This window comes from Hyaena hyaena, unplaced genomic scaffold, assembly GCF_003009895.1.
Source record: "Hyaena hyaena isolate Hyena2069 unplaced genomic scaffold, ASM300989v1 scaffold_152, whole genome shotgun sequence".
NCBI classification, from domain to species: domain Eukaryota; kingdom Metazoa; phylum Chordata; class Mammalia; order Carnivora; family Hyaenidae; genus Hyaena; species Hyaena hyaena.
The window spans coordinates 816,510-834,436 of NW_024080784.1; the positions used below are offsets into that span (position 1 = coordinate 816,510).

The window sequence follows — 17,927 nt, forward strand, 5'->3', positions numbered from 1 at the left end:
CTCAGAATCAGTTTCATGCTCTTGAGTCATCATCCTGAGAGTGTTTAAAAAATAAAAAAAAGACAAGAACTGTGTGTACCAGTAGGATGTGACATCATTTAAAAAAAAGTACACTGTGACCAGGCAGTGCTGCCATTAATATTCAATACTTCTTGTACACTCTTCAAATTAGTTTCTTCGCTACCAGGCTCTTGGCACCATCGGTTAAGTCTGCTGCTACCAAGTGCTTGTCTACTGCAATTGCCATGGCTGTGAGATGCCACCAAAATCCTAGTTTGTCTTAGCAATTATGGCTGGTGTCTAGGAACATATTCATGCATCTGAGAGTTATCGAATTAGGACAGGGTGACCAATCCAGTATGGGTAAAGGCTTCAGCAGCTGGCCGAGGGGCCCTTAAGCGCGCGCCCCGTGGCGCCTCCTTTACAAAGATGGCCTCGGTACTGGGGCCCGTGGGCGCGGCCATCTTAGTAAAGGCCGGAGCGGCGGCCCGTACAGGGCTGCCAGATTCGAAGGTCAAGACGAGAGAGTGAGCTGCCCACGTGGAGCGAACTTTGCCTCGGCCTGTGGGTACAGCCCGCCTCGGTAATGGTGAGGCGAGGAGCGCTGAGGCGCTGCCTGCAGCTGCTGGCTCCCTCGGGGGAGCCGGCGCGCCGGGGCCGGGGGCGGAGGAACCCGGGCGCCGGCCGCCGCGGCCCCTCCTTCCGAGCGGGGGTGCTGTGCCCGGGGGCGCCGTGGCCGGCGGCTCAGGAACAGCGGCAGCAACAGCAGCGGCGGCGGCGCGCGCGTCCAGCCGTCCTCCGCGCCAGGTGAGCCGGCGCCCTCAGCCCGCCCCTCTGCCGACTCGGGCGGGGAGCTCTGCGCTCCCGCTCAGTCTCCCGCCCGCCGATCCCGTTCGCTGCTCGCTTCCCCCTCGGCCTCTGGGCGGAGCAGCCGACACGCCCCGGCCTGGGGCTGTTTGGACTGCTCGGCGAGGTAGAGCGCGCAGTGGGTGGGATTACCCGGGCCGAGCCCTGTCTGGTCCCGGAGATGCTGCACTTCTGAGCGGCAGGGGTTCGTTTGAATTTCTGCACCTCCAGAGTTGCAGAGCCCGCGTCCGTGGAGCTGCCTGGGTGAAGAACCGCGTTATTATCATTATCATTATTTTTTTTTCTGTTGGGAGAGCAGCCGTCTCTGGGACTTGTTTTAGATTCCATCTTCTCGGCACATCACCAGGTTACATCTTCGCTGATCGAAATACATGTGGGTGTATTTTCTGGGGCTGTATATAAATGAATGAGTCGACAGCTTCCTTAGAGCAACTTATTTCTGCTTCACATAGGGTATTTATCTTTTAAAAATCCATTCCAACAGGTTTCTTTGCTTTTGTTTTGAAAGTTAACCACAGATGGAAGAGCAAAAGAAAGGAGCAAGGTGGAGTCGGGTGGTGGAAACCGGTGTTTTCTGAGTTTTCTGTTCTGTGGTGGTTTCCTAAGTTGGCTTATTATTGCGGGCGTTTTCCCGCCCTGGGGTAAAACTCGCTGTGGTCCTGATAGTTGAGATAAATATGCTTCCTTGGGCTACGATCTGATATCAACACAGCAACCGAACCTGGAGAATATGAAGAGAGTGAGAAAAGTTAGCCTTTGAAAAGTCATTTAGTTCTTGTCCTTTGCCTTTACTGTTAGAATATGACTCACCTCCTTAAAGACTCTGGCTGAGCATGAAGTGTTTCCTATTTGATAATTCCGAGTAATTTATTGAGAAAGTCACTCCTGAGATACAACTCTCTGAAAATTAAGCGATTTCAATCTAGGTTAAAAATGGGTATCCAGCATTTCTATTTGTATTATAGTGTTTTTGATTTAGCCTCAGACGTCGATATCGTTTAGAAAGAAGTTATGTAATCTTTAAAAAGATTACCCATATCCCACAGTAGTTTGATGTTGCAAGAAAACATTAGGTCTGTGAGAGAAGAAATTAGGGCAAGTGTATTTAAGAGAGGTTGACTTCACTTAAAACTCTTCTGGGTTAACTGAAAATATAGTCCCAATTAAAAAAAATTTTTTTTGTTAGATTCTGCAGGCTTTCCTGTTGAAAGAATTTCGGTAAGTCTCCAAGAGAGGATAATATTTAGTGTATTTCTCATACCTTGTTTACACTCACCATTACAAGTTGTACGGATTTCATATTGCAAAACTTAATTTTTAAAGTAGTCCAAGGATAAATGTATGAAGGACATCTTAATATAAGCATTCCATTGTAGGGTTTTGGTAATGTTTTAGTTGATAGAGTCATTCTCATGCTTGTTTGAAAAGAGTATTATGTTCCTTTGGTGTTTGTGAGTTTGGGAAACTGAGGGGATTTTTAAGAACATTTTGTCTCTGTTTGGAAAAGTACTGTTTGCTTTTGATTTTGGTGTTTCATTCTGCTTTTTCTTTGTAGTGGTATATGGCTGTGGATGTAGTGGGTTTTTCCATTCCGTTCTACTCTTTTTATGTAAATAAGAATATGGCTGTAGCTGGGAGGCTGTGTTGATCTGGCATTTTAGATTGAAAAGCACACAAGTAAAAAGTGTTAGCATTGAAGTGTTATTTGGGGAATGAACTGTGCCCATAAGTAATGGTTAATGAACACCTTTATGCTGAAGGGCTGTGAGAGCATGTATAAAATTGACATTAAAAAATCACCTATGTGATTTTTAGCATAAGGCTCGAGTAGTAAACCATTCTAACTGCTATAATACTGAAGAATTCTACCTATCTCTAGTTTATAGTTAGTGCTTTGCTGGACTTGTCCTTTGAATTAACAACTATTTATTGTGTATTTAAATATTTTATTAACAGCTTTTGTGATAGATTATGTATGAACTCCTATGACCCCAGGGTCAGTTTCGTTATGTCAGAAATGCAGTCTTTTGCCATATCAGGTGGTAAAATAATGTATTATAAGTATGACTTACAAAGCCCTTTCAACATTTATGTATTTTTAGTTTAGTAAACCTACAACGTGTGAAATTATTAATGCCATTTCACAGATAATGCAAACAGGAAACTGAGAGCCTGGGAGATTTTAGTGATTTGCCCAGGGCCCCTTAGCACAGCAACTCTGGCCTTCTCTAGTAATATCCACAGCTGCCTCTTGTCAGAAAGGTATGCCAATGAAGCCGAAGTAGAGTGGTGTTGCTCAGCATCACAGCCACAGATTGTACCCCTAAACCTATTGTTTGTGAATGACTGGTATCTTGGTTAAAGAGGCCCAGCACTGGCATATAGGTGGATCTGCATAAATTCAAAAGTGTGACTGAGAAATAACTCCATATGGACCTGCTACCTAAAACAATCCCTCTTTTCCCTTGAAGGCAGCAGATTTTCATGTTTATCTAATTTCGTGGGGGGGGGGGTCTTCCCAGATTAAGAAATAGTAACATACTGACTGAACAGGAAGTGCCTGTACACTTCCATGCTCTTTTGAAATCTCTCTTATTTATAAAAGTAAAGTTGTGAGAATAAAGAAACACCAAGCTTCCTGATTGTTTCTGGCACTCCTTAAACTGCTCAGATGCCTGTTTGCTTTGCTTACAAGACCCTGGTGCTAGGACATTTGGGCAACAAGCAGTAATTGATTTGGAAAGTTTTCTGTAGTTCTTCAAACTACAAAGATGTTTGTTCTCTCTTTAAGTTACTGTGTTCATTCCTTTGGATTGCTGGGACAGTTTGTGAAAAGTAGTACTGTGTATATATTCAGAATATGGTGCTATTATATGGTTGAAGTAACTAAGGACAGTTTAAAGAGTTTCTAGACTACCTTTTTTAAAAACTTGAGGCCCATTTATCTGTTTATGAGCTAAACTAAGTAAAATATCCGACATGAGGTGAAATGTGTCCTTATCTTTTTATTCTGATCATGTGCTCTTTTGGTCCAAGTGTTGTTAAACATAATTATGATGAGGGCTTGGCTCCTAAGTAGTCCAGGCTCTATCACCAGGCAGAGCTGGAGCCTCGGAATGTCCTATAACTCTCCAGCCTGACTCGCTTCACGTATAAAGTTAAAGGAGTTCACACAGTGATGAACTTGAGCCATAGAATGTTCAAGTTAGAAGAGACTTCAGTGTGTACCTGGTCCAACCTCTTTAATTTACAGATTTCCTGTTTTACTCTTGCAAGAGTTTTTAGTCAATCATGATACCACAAAACTCAAACCTCAAAATTAGACTTTTCCACCATTTCACAGAGATGAGGTACTTTAACACTCTGGGATGAAAGTTGATTTTCTCTCTCATTCTTTGCCCGTATAGTATCTCAATTTTATGCATAGATGAGCTGTTCATTGTGTATAAATGTATATGTGCTCTTCAGAGCTTGTTTTTAACTGGCGAATGCAGATGCTGGTAGACATGTTGAATACCGTTACATTGAAGAGTTTGACAAACTTTTGATGTTCTCAACAACATTCTCTTGGTTAAGCATGAATGTGTAGAGCTTTATAATTCCTTTTTGCTTAACAGCCTAAATATCTTAAAATGATACTTTATAATCGTGCTCATCTCCGATTTACTATAAACTGCTCATATTTTAGTAAGTCTTGTTGAAGACCTAACTATGCATTTATATGGTACCCCGAGGCCATAGAGTGACCATTCCTCCAGGTTTTCTCGGGACTGAGGAAGTTCCCCGGATGTAGGACTCTCCGTGCTGAAACTGGGAAAGCCCTGGGCTCACTAGATGCATTGATCCCCATGGCTGAAGGTGTCTCTTCATGGAACTTGATTAACAATTCTTCCTGGTTGGAAGGGTAAGATGCTGGGTGGTTATGTGCTGGACAGACTCAGAGACCTCTTTTCAAGGCAAGGAAAAGCTCTTCAAGGCCTCACATATAGTTTCTGTTTACATGACTGAAATATAGAGCTATATAAAAAATTCATTATTGTTTGTTCAAAAAGCTCTTCAAGGCGTCACGTAGTCTCTGTTTATATGACTGAAATATAGAACTATATAAAGAGAATTCATTATTTGTTGGTTCTTCACAATGTAACTTTAAATGAGAACAGTTCAGTTAAATGGGTCACATCATTTGAAATCTTCTCGTAAAATTAAAAGGGCAGTTATATTTATAAGGGAACTAGTAAGTTCCCTGATAAGTTCCTTTATAAATGCTTATGACTTTGAAAGGAACAAAAAACAAGATGGTGTTGAAAGCCTTTTTTAGGCCAGCCTGTCTGTGACACTTTATCAGTTTGCTGTAGGTTACTAACCGTGAAACTGGTATCCGTTCTAAATTCATGGGGTTTTCCTTACAGATTCCGCATGATGAGTGGAAAGAGCATGGACTTTGGAATCTGATTCAACTTCAGTTGGATCTCTAGATCCCTCGGTTAATCAGCTTTTTCACTTGATGCAAACTGTTAAACTCTGTAAGCCTTTTGTGACATGACCTTTAACATAAGGGTAATATCTGCCTCCTGGGGATGTTGTGAGGATCAAATGCAATAACATACATTTAAAGTGGTGCATAGTAGGTGCACATAGTAAGTACAGCGATAAACAGTAGCAGTCATGTCTGCTGCTCGGCGTACCCACGTTTGGGTTAGGAAGGATTCCGTTTTCATGGCTTCCCTGAACTTTGCAGCTATGGTTATTGTCTCAGTTGGGATTCATGTGGGGAGGCCTGGAGTTGGAAATTCCAGACTTGTTATGGGGGTCCCTGAAGTCCTTTCAGACATCTGTGCCCTTCCCAGGAGTCACCCATGTATTCATGGCTCACAGTGGCACCAGCCAGCAAGATGCAGGAAGAATCAAAAAGAATGTCTCCCTTTCCCTTAGGGAGACTCCCAGAGGATCCTGTGAGACTTCTTTTGCTTGAATCACAAAATGTCATCAGTATGGCTGATCCCTAGTTGGAAAGGTAGGGGAAAGGTAGTCATTTAGGTGGCGCAGAGCTAGTAACCCTAGTAAAACCGAGGGTCTGTTACTGGAGATAAATGGGGGAGGGGACTAGATTTTATGGTAGGCATTGTCTAGTCTTTACCACTAGGTCACAACTTGACAAGCATAGGATTCAAGGCCTCAGGAATTCCCTGAGATTTTTCGGTTTTTCTTTCTGTGATTAGTAATGGTAATGCCCTCTGTTGACTTTTTGTCTCAGTGTCCTTTGGTTACTTTTGCTGCTTTTATAATTTTGACTCCCAACAAGTTTTTTTCAAACACCATGAACTCTGTCCTAGTGAAGAGTAATTAGGAGATTAAACTCCTGTTCTTGATTTATTCATTCAATAAATATTATTGAGCACTCCTATGTATAGGCTACTCTGGGTTATAATAGGCAATGTGAATCACCACTGAGTATGTTTCCTTTTCTTTTGTTTTGGCTTCCTGGGAGCACAGAGTCGAATCTGTGACCCAGCTGGAGTGAAAACAAGTCTGTGATGTATCAACCTTTGTCCTTGGCAATGTGGTCTTCCCAGTCCTTGTGCTGTGTGGTCATTGTGGGGTGATGCCCCCTCTCTAACTTGTAGTGTGGGACAGGGAGGAAGAGCAGGCTTTCTTGTTGGTATTTGTCAGGCTAGTATAAATTCATGGGTATCAGAAAGTCCCTTTGGTCCTTCTTAAATGCTTGTCCTACCTTTGTGCCAGTGACTAATTCAAAGTAGCGGTTCTTAACCCTGCCTGTATTGGAATCACCCACAGAGTTTTAAAAAACTATCTGGGGACCCCCACCTGACATTTTGATTCAGTAGCTTCAAGTATAGTTAACATTTATTTTAATGTTTATTTCTATTTGAGAGGGACAGAGCACAAGCAGGAGAGGGGCAGAGAAAGAGGGAGACAGGATCCAAAGCAGGCTCCAGGATCCGAGCTGTCAGCACAGAACCCAACGCGGGGTTCGAATTCATGAGCCATGAGATCATGACTGGAGCTGAAGTCGGATGCCCAACTGCCTGAGCCACTCGGGTGCCTCGACTCAAGTATAGTTTAACAGCCTCCATGTCTTTGATGTGCAGCCAGCCTTGAGAATCCCAGGGGGAAGGCTTTGTATTCAGCTGGCTTGGAAATACTTTGGTAACAATGTGGGGCTCCTCTCTATCAGTTACATTGGAAGTCACATCATATCTTAATAACCTGTTTTGACCACCGGAAGGGGACATGGCAGAGCACTGAGATTAGTCATCACTTGGGTAGGAGATATCAGACGCTGAATTGCTTTGGGGGACATTTAGCCAAAGTTGGCCATGCTTTGCCTGTTTTACAGGTTCGTATGGTGGGAAGTCCTTTGAGCCAAAGAATTCCGGTAATTGGGGTTCAGGCTCTGGGGAAAGTACTGCTTGTAGATGTGGCTACTATTAGTATCATGAATTTGCACATTTTTCTCCCTGGGGGGGCCATAAGGAGAGATAGGAGGTGAGAGTGGAGAGGGTTATTATTTTCAGAGCCAGGACACTATTCAAGGTTTATGAAGAGTCTCCTGGTAAATCCACAGAGTCGCTGGGGCCATGAGGGCTGTGGGTTGCATAGGAATCCTTTGGAGAACCGTGATTTCTTTTTTTTAATTAAAAAAATTTTTTTTAACGTTTCATTTATTTCAGAGAGAGAGAGAGAGAGAGACAGCATGAGCAGGGGAGGGTCAGAGAGAGAGGGAGATACAGAATCTGAAGCAGGCTTCAGGCTCTGAGCTAGCTGTCAGCACAGAGCCCGATGCAGGGCTTGAACCCATGATCCGTGAAGTCATGACCTGAGCCGAAGTCAGGCACTCAACCGACTGAGCCACCCAGGCACCCCTGGAGAATCATGGTTTCATAATTGTTTTGAGTTGTATGAATTCCAGGAAGACTGGGAGTTGCTTTTACTCAAGTATAAGAACAAAAACATTACAGAGTTTCATTTCACTTTATTCATGCCATTTCCCTCTGCTCCCATGGCTTATAAGTGCAGAAATTTAAAATGGAATATGTATTCCTGAAGTTCTTAGAATATACAAGATAGTGGCTTGCAGTTATTGAGGGTTTATTGTGTGCCAGATACTAGGCTAAGGTTTATGTACATTCTGTCCAGCACCACAGTGAATGGGCACCAGACAAGGAAACTATAAGACTTAGAGATGATGAGCTGGGAAATATTTGTTTTAAGATGTTTTACATTTTTGTGCTCCTTTTCCTGGTAATGTGGTTTTTCCTGATAACTGATTCAAGTGTATTTTAATTATATCCATTTTTTATGTGCTTTTATAATTTACTACGTACTTCCTAGTATTCTGAAAATATACTGGGTTGAACTTAGGGAATCTCAAAAATCCTTTGAACTTGAAGATTCTGTTAGTTGACCTCTCAGGGATGGCCCACAATGCCACTCTGAACCTGCTGTTACACTGTCAGGAGATGGCCTGGACAGGGTCTCATCCCAGTGGTGCCCCGGGCCTTGCTTCCTTGTAAAAACCCCCCACTGTTGGTTTGTTTTTTGTCATTCAGCTTTTTATCAGTGACTTTGGCATCCCTGATCCCATGGGTCACAGAACTTCCTGTCAGCGTGGCATACAGGGAGAATTATTCCTTACCGGTTGAGTTTGGCCAGTTACGGAAATGCCTTATACTAAAAACTACGGTTTTCAGTATTCATAACTGACACTTTTGTAAACCTATGTCTCCAAAATCTATATGGTTGCTTATGATGATTTTTTCCCCCTAATGGATTCTGAATGCTTGGAGGTCAGAGGCTTGTACTGCCCACCATATCTGGAAAGCTAGAATTTAGGTATAGTAGACATTTAACCAGTGTTTGGCAAATGACTCTAAGAATGATTTAAGTATATAGGCCCCTACAAATTATATCTGAAATCTTATTATGAGGGTAGAAATCTAATGGCTGTTTGATGATCAGATTTGTCGTGAAATCTCTTCTGAAATATATATATATATTTTAATGTTTTTTATTTATTTCTGAGAGAGAGAGAGAGACAGCGTGAGCAGGGGAGGATTAGAGAGAGAGGGAGTCACAGAATGAAACAGGCTCCAGGCTCTGAGCTGGCAGTCAGCACAGAGCCCGACGCGGGGCTCAAACCCACGAACCGCGAGATCATGACCCAAGCGAAAGTCGGATGCTTAACCGACTAAGCCACCCAGGCGCCCCTCTTCTGAAATATTTTTAAGCTCTAAATCATCTCCTGGTCTGCTTTATAAACTCATGAAACTACACTTTCTCCGAGCAGCTAACCTTGCTGTTGTTGGATGAAAAATACTGTGCTTATTCCATGCTGCCCAGCCTGAGAAGGTGGCTGCATCTGAGCTAACTTGGGCTGGGAGCCTCTGACACGCGGGGGCTGGGACTGGGAAGGGCACGTGGTTTGGGAGTAGCCACATTAGAGGGGGCAGTTCTTCTGAGGCCTGGGCAGGCTCTCTGGTTCAGCCATCGGCTGTTAGAATCAGAGGTGGAAGGGCCTTATTAAGGCCTCTTATTTTACAGATGGAGAAAGTGAATCTCAATGATAGTAAGTGACTTTTTAAGTGTTAAAGGATTCAGGGGCGCAGGGGTGGCTCAATCACTGAAGCATCTGACTCTTGATCTTGGCTCAGGTCATGATCTCCTGGTTTGTGAGTCTGAGCTGAGAGTCGGGGCTCCTCACTGGAGTCATGGAGCCTACTTGGGATTTTCTCTCTACCTTTCTCTGACTCTCCCCTGCTCTCTCTCTCTCAAAATAAATAAACTTTTAAAAAGAAAAAAATAAATGTTACAGAATTGAGTGCAGTCTTGACCTACAATGGTTTGACTTTCAGTTTTTCAGTGTTATGATGGTGCGAGAGCCATACATACATGGTAGAAACCAAACTTTGGAACTGTTCCAGGCTAACGTTCATGATATGATCCTGGTGGTACTCAGGCTCCCAGTCAGCCCTGCAATCATGAAGGTCAGCAGTCGACACATGGCCATTCTGTTTTCACTATCAATAGAGTCAGTAAATACATGAGCTGTTCAGCCCTTTATTATTCCAAAACAGTCTTTGTGTTAGATGATGTTGCCCAAGTGTAGACTGACTTATGGAAGTGTTCTAAGCACATGCAAGGTAGGCTAGGCTTAGCTGTGATGTTGGGTAGATTAGGTGTGTTGAATGCATTTTTAACCGGAGATATTTCCAGCTTCAGGATGGGTTTATCGGGATTCACCCTGCTGTACATTGAGAAAGATCAGTACAGGAAAAGTTGAAACCACAACTGAGGTCAGAAGTAAAAGAGAGTGCTTTTCCCCTCACTCCCTTTCCTTTCTCTCCAGGAGCTTTGAAGACCAGTTTCTCCATTCCTTTTCTTTATGGGTTATACTTTAAAAAACAAAAAGCTTTCTTTTTGCATAATTGATGGAGATAGAGACAGGAGAGAGAGAGGCCACATTTTGAAAGAATACTTTTGTTCAAATCTTGGCTTGAGGAACAGTAAATGAGCACATAAGGTCATATAACAGATTTAGGGTACACTTGTAAGTTTCTCAGCCATCAAGTTAGTCTTTCCTCCCCACCATCCCCAACCTTTTCAATTAAGTAATTATATCATACAAGTGTTACTGATTATACCAGAGATGAATCTGCACTTTTTATTTGCATTATTTTTAAGATACTGAGAGGGTGATAACTGTGTCCTTTCAGTAACCCTACAACTTTATGCATGCTTTCTCAGTTTACCTTAACATGCCATTTTAGTATGATTATCCTAAGGATTCCAGTTGTATTACTCTAGGGGGTATTTTAAAATGCGCTTTAGTCTTGGGGCGCCTGCCTGGGTAGCTCAGCGTGTTAAGCATCCAACTTCAGCTCAGGTCATGCTCTCATGGCTCAAGCCCTGCATCAGGCTCTCTGCTGTCAGCGTGGAGCCTGCTTGGGATCCTCTGTCCCCCTCTCTCTCTGCTCCTCCCCCGCCCAATAAATAAACATTAAAAAAATAATAAAATGGGCTTTGGTCTTAAGCTACCTTGTTTAGTTTATTGTTTCCAATTCTTATCTTGTTTATGGTTTCTAATTCTAATCAAATATTTGCTTTCTAATACATTTTTTTAAAGTTTATTTTGAGAAAGAGCACGTGACTGGATGCCCCTTTTTCTCTTTTTAATGTATTTATTTGAGGGTTGCCTGGTTGGCTCTGTTGGTTAAGTGTCCCACTGTTTATTTGGCTCAGGTCATGATCTCAGGGTTCATGGTTCGGTTCCCGCGTTGGGCTCTGTGCTGACAACTCAGAGCCTGGAGCCTGCTTTGGATTCTGTCTGTCTGTCTCTCTCTAAATAAACAAACAAATAAATAAATATTTAAAAAACCCTTTGTTTATTTACATATAGGAAAAGCTTTTCTTGTAGAGGAAGCACCTACAGTGTGCGTATTTTAGTGCCTTAAAACCTTTTAAAAGCCTGTGAAATGACTTTTAGTTCAGTATATTGAATTTTCTGAAATAGCAAATATTTTCAAAGCCTTTGATGTTCTGTGATCAAGAACATCTGTTGTCCTGAAATAGTTTCTGTTTTTGTTTTAATTTTTAAATCTTTATTTTTGAGAGCAAGAGAGACAGAGTGTGAGCTGGGAAGGAACAGGGAGAGAGGGAGACACAGAATCCAAAGCAGGCTCCAGGCTCCAAGCCATCAGCACAGAGTCCGATGCAGGGCTCGAACTCACAGACCGCGAGACCATGACCCAAGCCGAAGTTGGACGCTCAACTGACTGAGCCATCCAGGCGCCCCTGTCCTGGACTAGTTTTTGAAGAGAAAACATGTTCTCTAATTTGTATCCCGGAGAGTTAGGTGTGTTCTGCATTCATTCCTCTCAAAATGGTCTATTCTAAGTCTTTGGTGCTTTTGCTAAGGTAGCATTTGTTTGTGATCCATGGATCTCGGGTGTACGGTGCTTCAGAAGGAGTGGAGCGCTCTTCCTGAGAAATTTTTTGCACTAGTCCATTTTATAGAGCACAGAAGAGGTGACATGGAAACAGCGCATGATTGGGAAGGAGGTCGGGTTTTCTTACAAGGCTAGCAGGTCCTGTTCTTAGGGTAAGGTAAGCTAGCTAAGCTGAGTTGGGGAATTGTGTTTGATGTGTGTTCAGATTCCCTGACGGGTTTCCCTTAAGTGCAGGCTGATCTGGGTTTAGGTTTGTGGGCCAGGCAACCCGGGCAGCGCCTCCATTCTGTGGATCCTGATGTGTGAATTAACGTTTTCATTTGTTGAACTATTGAAGTTTCTTTTCTGTTTATAATCAGATGAACACTTTATAAGACAAATTTAAAGTTTTTTTTTTTAATGTTTTATTTATTTCTAGGAGAGAGAGAGAGAGACAGCGTGAGCAGGGGAGGGTTAGAGAGAGAGGGAGTCACAGACTGAAACAGGCTCCAGGCTCTGATCTGGCAGTCAGCACAGAGCCCGACGCAGGGCCCGAACCCATGTACCATGAGATCATGACCTAAGCGAAAGTCGGACGCTTAACTGACTAAGCCACCCAGGCGCCCCTAAAGTTTTTTTTTTAAACACAATACTTTGATTATTATAAAGGATAAGGAAACTTAGACTTTTTATAAAAATACTTTTTTTTTTTAAGTAGGTTCCACATCCAGCATAAAGCCCATCTGGGGCCTTGAACTCCCAACCCTAAGATCAGGACCTGAGCTGATATCAAGAGTTGGATGCCTAACTGACTTAGCCACCCAGGTGCCCCCCCCTCCAAATACTTTTTTTAACAAAAATTTTAAGGAAAGAAAAATTTCAGCAATCTGTTTTTAAATCTATCTAGAATTCTAAAGTGTTATTTTTCATTTGAAAAACAATTCTATTGGATCAAAAGTTTCTACTTCTCCTATGATTGATTTTTCATAACAATTTGCATTTGGATAGTGGTTGGAGATACTACTCCATGATGTCATTGCTTCTCATTACTGTGCTTCAAGGAGATATTTAGGAGCTATCTTTATTTAACAGGTATGTAAGCCCACTTTTAGAGAGATTAGGTTACCTTCCCCATGCTAGTATCTCTGCAATTAGTGGTAAAACTGGAGTCCTGTCTTTTACACTCCCACCTAATGTTCTTTTCACTTGTGTGAAGGTAAATTATTTGGTGTGATACATAGATTTATCCTATATGTACATCTATCTAAGTGTACATATGTATGCATATATATTCTAACATATTTTTGACTGAAAAATTGTTCGTGAAAAGCTGTCATAACTTGTTTTTAGTGTGCTCCCAGGTATTGTATATTAAGTGACTTGCTTTGCTTTCTTAGCTTTTTGGTGAAACTGGTTGTTAAGTCAACAAAGTGAGTAAAAGAAAGAAAATTCACAGATAACAAACAGTGTGGTATTTCCTTTGTTAATGTGTGTGGGGCATATACCTCCGACAGAACATTCTCCCTTTCATTAGCCAGTGTACTTCCCACATTTGGACATATCTTCCCTCCCACCAGACTCCGATATGCATGTGGGGATTAATACCAGTCTCAGCAGAAGCCTATATTGCATGTGAAGGATGGAAATGGTTTAATTTAATCTACAGAAGTCCTTTGCAGACATTTCAGTGAATTAAAATAGTTTCATTAGCTATATTACCTAGCATTGCATCAAAAGGACCCTTTTCTTCACTAAACATAGGACCACGAATATAAAATTGTGAATTTTGAGTTATTTTTAGATACCTGAAAATACAGTTCTGGATGTTTTCCAGATTTAATGTCAGCATCTTTGTGGGCATGTAATGGATAGTCACTCAATACAATCAAATAGTATTTATTAAATGTCACCCCTAAGAATAATGATTTGCAATGTAATGATTTAGGAGTACATTGAAATCCCAAACATACATTGTACTAATGTAATTTTTTTCTTTAATTTTTTAAATAATGCATTCACTGTAGGCAGCTGGCAAATCTTAAATGTCAGAGAAGAAAGGATAAAACATTTGCTTTTGAAATAGAGAGTTCTTGTTTTTTGAAAGCATTTTGCCCATGTGTGGAGTTATTGAAATAAAATATTTGTACTTGGCACACTTGTTTTCACCAAATGTCACAGCTCAGATCTCTCTTTGGTTACAGACTTTGGGGTAAGTTCTTCTCCTGTTAAGTAGGCAATTAATCTCCAGAGAAATGTGGAGAATGTAGTTGATAATTACTAAATGGAATTTATGTTGTCCTTTTTAGACGAGATCAGGCGTGTTCAGGGTGTTATGCCGTAGACAATGTGTTGTCCTTTTTATAACAAATTGTTCTTTACTATGAAGCTGTAGAGGCCTCTTTTTTTTTTTAATATTTTATTTAATTTTGAGAGAAAGAGAAGAGCAGGGGAGGTACAGAAAGAGGGAAATGACATAATCTGAAGCAGGCTCCAGGCTCCAAGCTGTTAGCACAGAGCCTGACATGGGTTTGGAACTCATGAGTGGCAAGATCATGACCTGAGCCAAAGTTGGACACTTAACCGATTGAGCCACCCAGGCACCTCAACAAATTGTTCTTTAAAGAGGAGCATTTATATTTTATATTAGTTGTCATAGGGCTTTGTTTAAATTTGCTTCTAGATTCTAGGTTTTTAGTCCAAAGTTAGCTATTCACAGAGTTAGCTGTTCACAGAGGAAAGGAGGGTCAGCAAATAAATTGTGGTTCTGATTATATTTAATCACCAAGGTTAATGTTTTTGCTCCTCTTCCAGAATCTATATTTGCATATAAAAACTGGTGCCTTTCATCAATGTCAGGACAGACATTTTATGCACATTTGAACACCACTGATACCAGGTTATGTCATATGATGCATGACATTATAATTGATATTGTTACTTTCTTAGTGACACATAAAATAACAGTGTACCTTACCATTCATGGTGCCTAAAATTGTAAACTTCATCTGGCTTTGAACTCATGAGTTCACACCTCTCCTTTCACTTACTGTTGGCCAGAGATCCAGGCTGAATTTTTACTTACGTTGTTAAATTTGGAGAGAGATCTATAACCAGAAATAATGAGGAGATTTGCTACGTTTAATTAAGGAAACTCCAGCCTGGATATGTTACAGGGTTTGTCAGTTGGCAAAGGTGAAAGCTAGTTACTAGCAGGGCCACACATAGAACCTGTTCATCTTCAGTCTTAGTTTTCTCAGCATTTTATCTTTGGTGTTAAGAGATGACCATTGTGAGATTGTCACTCTCCACTACAGAAGACTGAGATTTGATGAGGAGCCTTCTCACGTGACCCAGATCTCACGCAGGCTCCCTCCATCTCTGCTGGCCGAGGCTCACTTTGTCTCTGGAGCACCTGTGTATAGACCTTGTCACTTTGCACGTTCACCGAATGGACTGCCAGTACTTTTCCTCCAAATGAACAAGTCCAGATGGTTACGGTTCGGGTTTCCATGTCCTTCTGGTTTTCTCCTATCCTTTCACTCACCGTGCATAGTGTGAAATGGGACAACATAGTGCCACCATCTCGTGTTGATTGAACACTTTCACAGTAGCACATGATCCTGGGGGTTTTAAAATATCGAGTACAAAGGCCCTGTGATGGCGATAGGTGGCCCGGAGGTGGGAACATGATGCATTTGAGAAAGTAGATTAAGGCTTGTGTTTGGAGTAAAGGAGAGTGGGCAGAGCTAAAAACACCTTCATAGACCATCTTCCCGACCTTTGCCCTCATTCTGAGAACCAACGGAATCTTCTGGAGGTTTTTCCATTTTGTTAGTTTTCTATCAGATATGTCTTTAAAAATATCATTCCTGAAGACTGGATTTCGTGTGTGTTGGGGTGAAGATCGTATTGAGAGAGGGTGGCTATTTGTTAGAGAATTAGTTCCACAAATTGATTGGGGTGAGAGCCTGCGTGTATGGGAGGAAAGAAAATGGGGGCACATGAAAAGACAGATTTGACCTCCTTACCATCTCAGGCCAGGCCCCAGATCTAATCCTTCCCTTCATGCCTTTACTGTGGGCTCTCATAAGCCTTCCTTTCTTCTTATGTCCCAGGCTCATTGGATGGCTAGATGTTGTCTCAGAACCCTGTTTTGGCTTTGCTTTTGTGGTTTTTGAGTCAGCCCATTTCTCCTTTCTCCATACCCTCTAATTGTTTAAAACAGTGACCCAAGGGGCGCCTGGGTGGATTAGTTGGTCAAGCTCCCAACTTCGGCTCAGGTCATGATCTCACAGTTTGTGGGTTCGAGCCCCGCGTCGGGCTCTGTGCTGACAGCCAGCTCAGAGCCTGGAGCCTGTTTCAGATTCTGTATCTCACTCTCTCTCTCATCCTCTCCTGCTCACGCTGTCTGTCTGTCTGTCTGTCTGTCTCTCTCCCTCTCTCTCCCCCCCCCTCTCAGAAATAAATAAAACATAAAAAAAAAAACAAAAACAAAAAACACCAGTGACCGCAAATGGGGTGCCTGGGTGGCTAAGTCACTTAAACTTCCACCTTTAGCTCAGGTCATGATCTCATGGCTTGTGAGTTCAAGCCCTGCTTTGGGCTCTGCGCTGACAGCTCAGAGCCTGGAGCCTGCTTCGGATTCTGTGTCTCCCTCTCCCTCTGCCCCTCCCCTGCTTGTGCTTTGTTTTTCAAAAATAAGTAAACGTTAAAAAAAAATAAAACAACCAGCCAAAAATGTGTTACATAGTTGGTACCAATATTATGTATGTATTTATATGTGTATGTATATATACATGTATGTGTAAATATGTTTATATAAATAGGCCCATGCACGTATCTCGTAAGCTGTTTATCATCACAAAGGGTAGGTGATGTTAAGTCAGCTCTGCCATCTCTTAGACATACTACTCCGTAAGGAAATAACTTAAAAGTCTCTCTACTTGGCGTGTTCACATCTGCTAAATGTAGTGGGGTTCAAGTGGATGGTCTTTGTTCCTGCCCTTTGTAAAGTCCTGGGCCTGAACTTAATTGTAACAAAGAAGGTAGAGCACTTCTCTGAGAAGAACTGAGATAACTCACCCAGATTCTTTGCTTTCAGATGGAATTTAAAGAATTTAGATAACATGGCCAGTTAGCAGGATTAGGGAAAAAAGAATTCACATTTGGTGAGTGACGGCCCCTTTATATCACTTGATCTTCTAAACCCCCATAAGATAAGTAGGTATTTTACAGGTGACAATATCAAGGACTAGAAAGGTGGTTGTTTGCCCCAGACCTAAAGCTTGTTAGGCTCTCCTGGCTGCTAGACTCTGCAGCACACAGTGGCGACTGAGGGCAATGTATCTGCTTCAGCTTTTTCAGCTGTGGTTTCTTTTCTTAACACCCATTATTCTCAGGCCATAGACTATTTTACTGTAGATGGTTTGGAAAAAAGTTTTAGTTCAGCGTACGTGTTCATCCTAGTGTTTATGTTCTTTCCCTTTCTCTCCTGGACAGTATTTCTGTGTAAACATCATTGCGGGCCATAAAAATACTTGGCTTTCTGTCGTGCTTATTTTCTTAGAGTTACGAAGTTATTATGTGTTTGCACTGCATTTAAACTAGACAGAAAGCAAATGTTTGTTTAGTAGAATAGGAAAGAAATGAAATTCATGGCAGATATGTGAATTTTTTTAGAGTTTATTTATTTTGAGAGAGAGAAAGTGTGTGAGTTGGGGGAGGGGCAGAGAGGGGGAGGGGTGGAATCCCAAGCAGGCTCCACACTGTCAGTGCAGAGCCCAACGTGGAGCTCGAATGCACGAAATGTGAGATCCTGACCTGAGCCGAAATCAAGAGTTGGATGCTCAACTGAATCAGCTACCCAAGTGCCCCAATAAATGCATATTCTCAAAAAAACTTTTTAATGTTTATTTTATTTATTTTGAGAGAGATGGAGAGCAGGCGAGCAGAGGAGTGGCGAGAGAGATGTAGAGAGACGATCACAAGCAGGCTCTGTACCATCAGTGCACAGCCTCACGCGGGGTTCAAACTCACTCATGTGAGAGCTCATGACCTGAGCCAAAATCAAGAGCCTGATGCTTAACCGACTGAGCCACCCAGGCGCCCCTAAAT

At 42.1% G+C, this 17,927-nt stretch overlaps 1 protein-coding gene across 5 annotated transcripts in view; it reads left to right on the plus strand.

Moving 5' to 3' along the window:
* The first annotated feature begins 527 nt into the window (after window positions 1-527).
* NAPEPLD (N-acyl phosphatidylethanolamine phospholipase D) overlaps window positions 528-17,927 on the plus strand; it is a 44,035-nt gene continuing 26,635 nt past the window's right edge. For 3 of the 5 annotated variants that reach the window (XM_039239085.1, XM_039239086.1, XM_039239088.1), the window contains exon 1: window positions 528-807. In XM_039239085.1, the coding sequence (XP_039095016.1) occupies window positions 587-807 (221 nt within the window). In that variant the 5' untranslated portion in view covers window positions 528-586. The other 2 variants (XM_039239089.1, XM_039239090.1) reach the window with 2 other exon arrangements.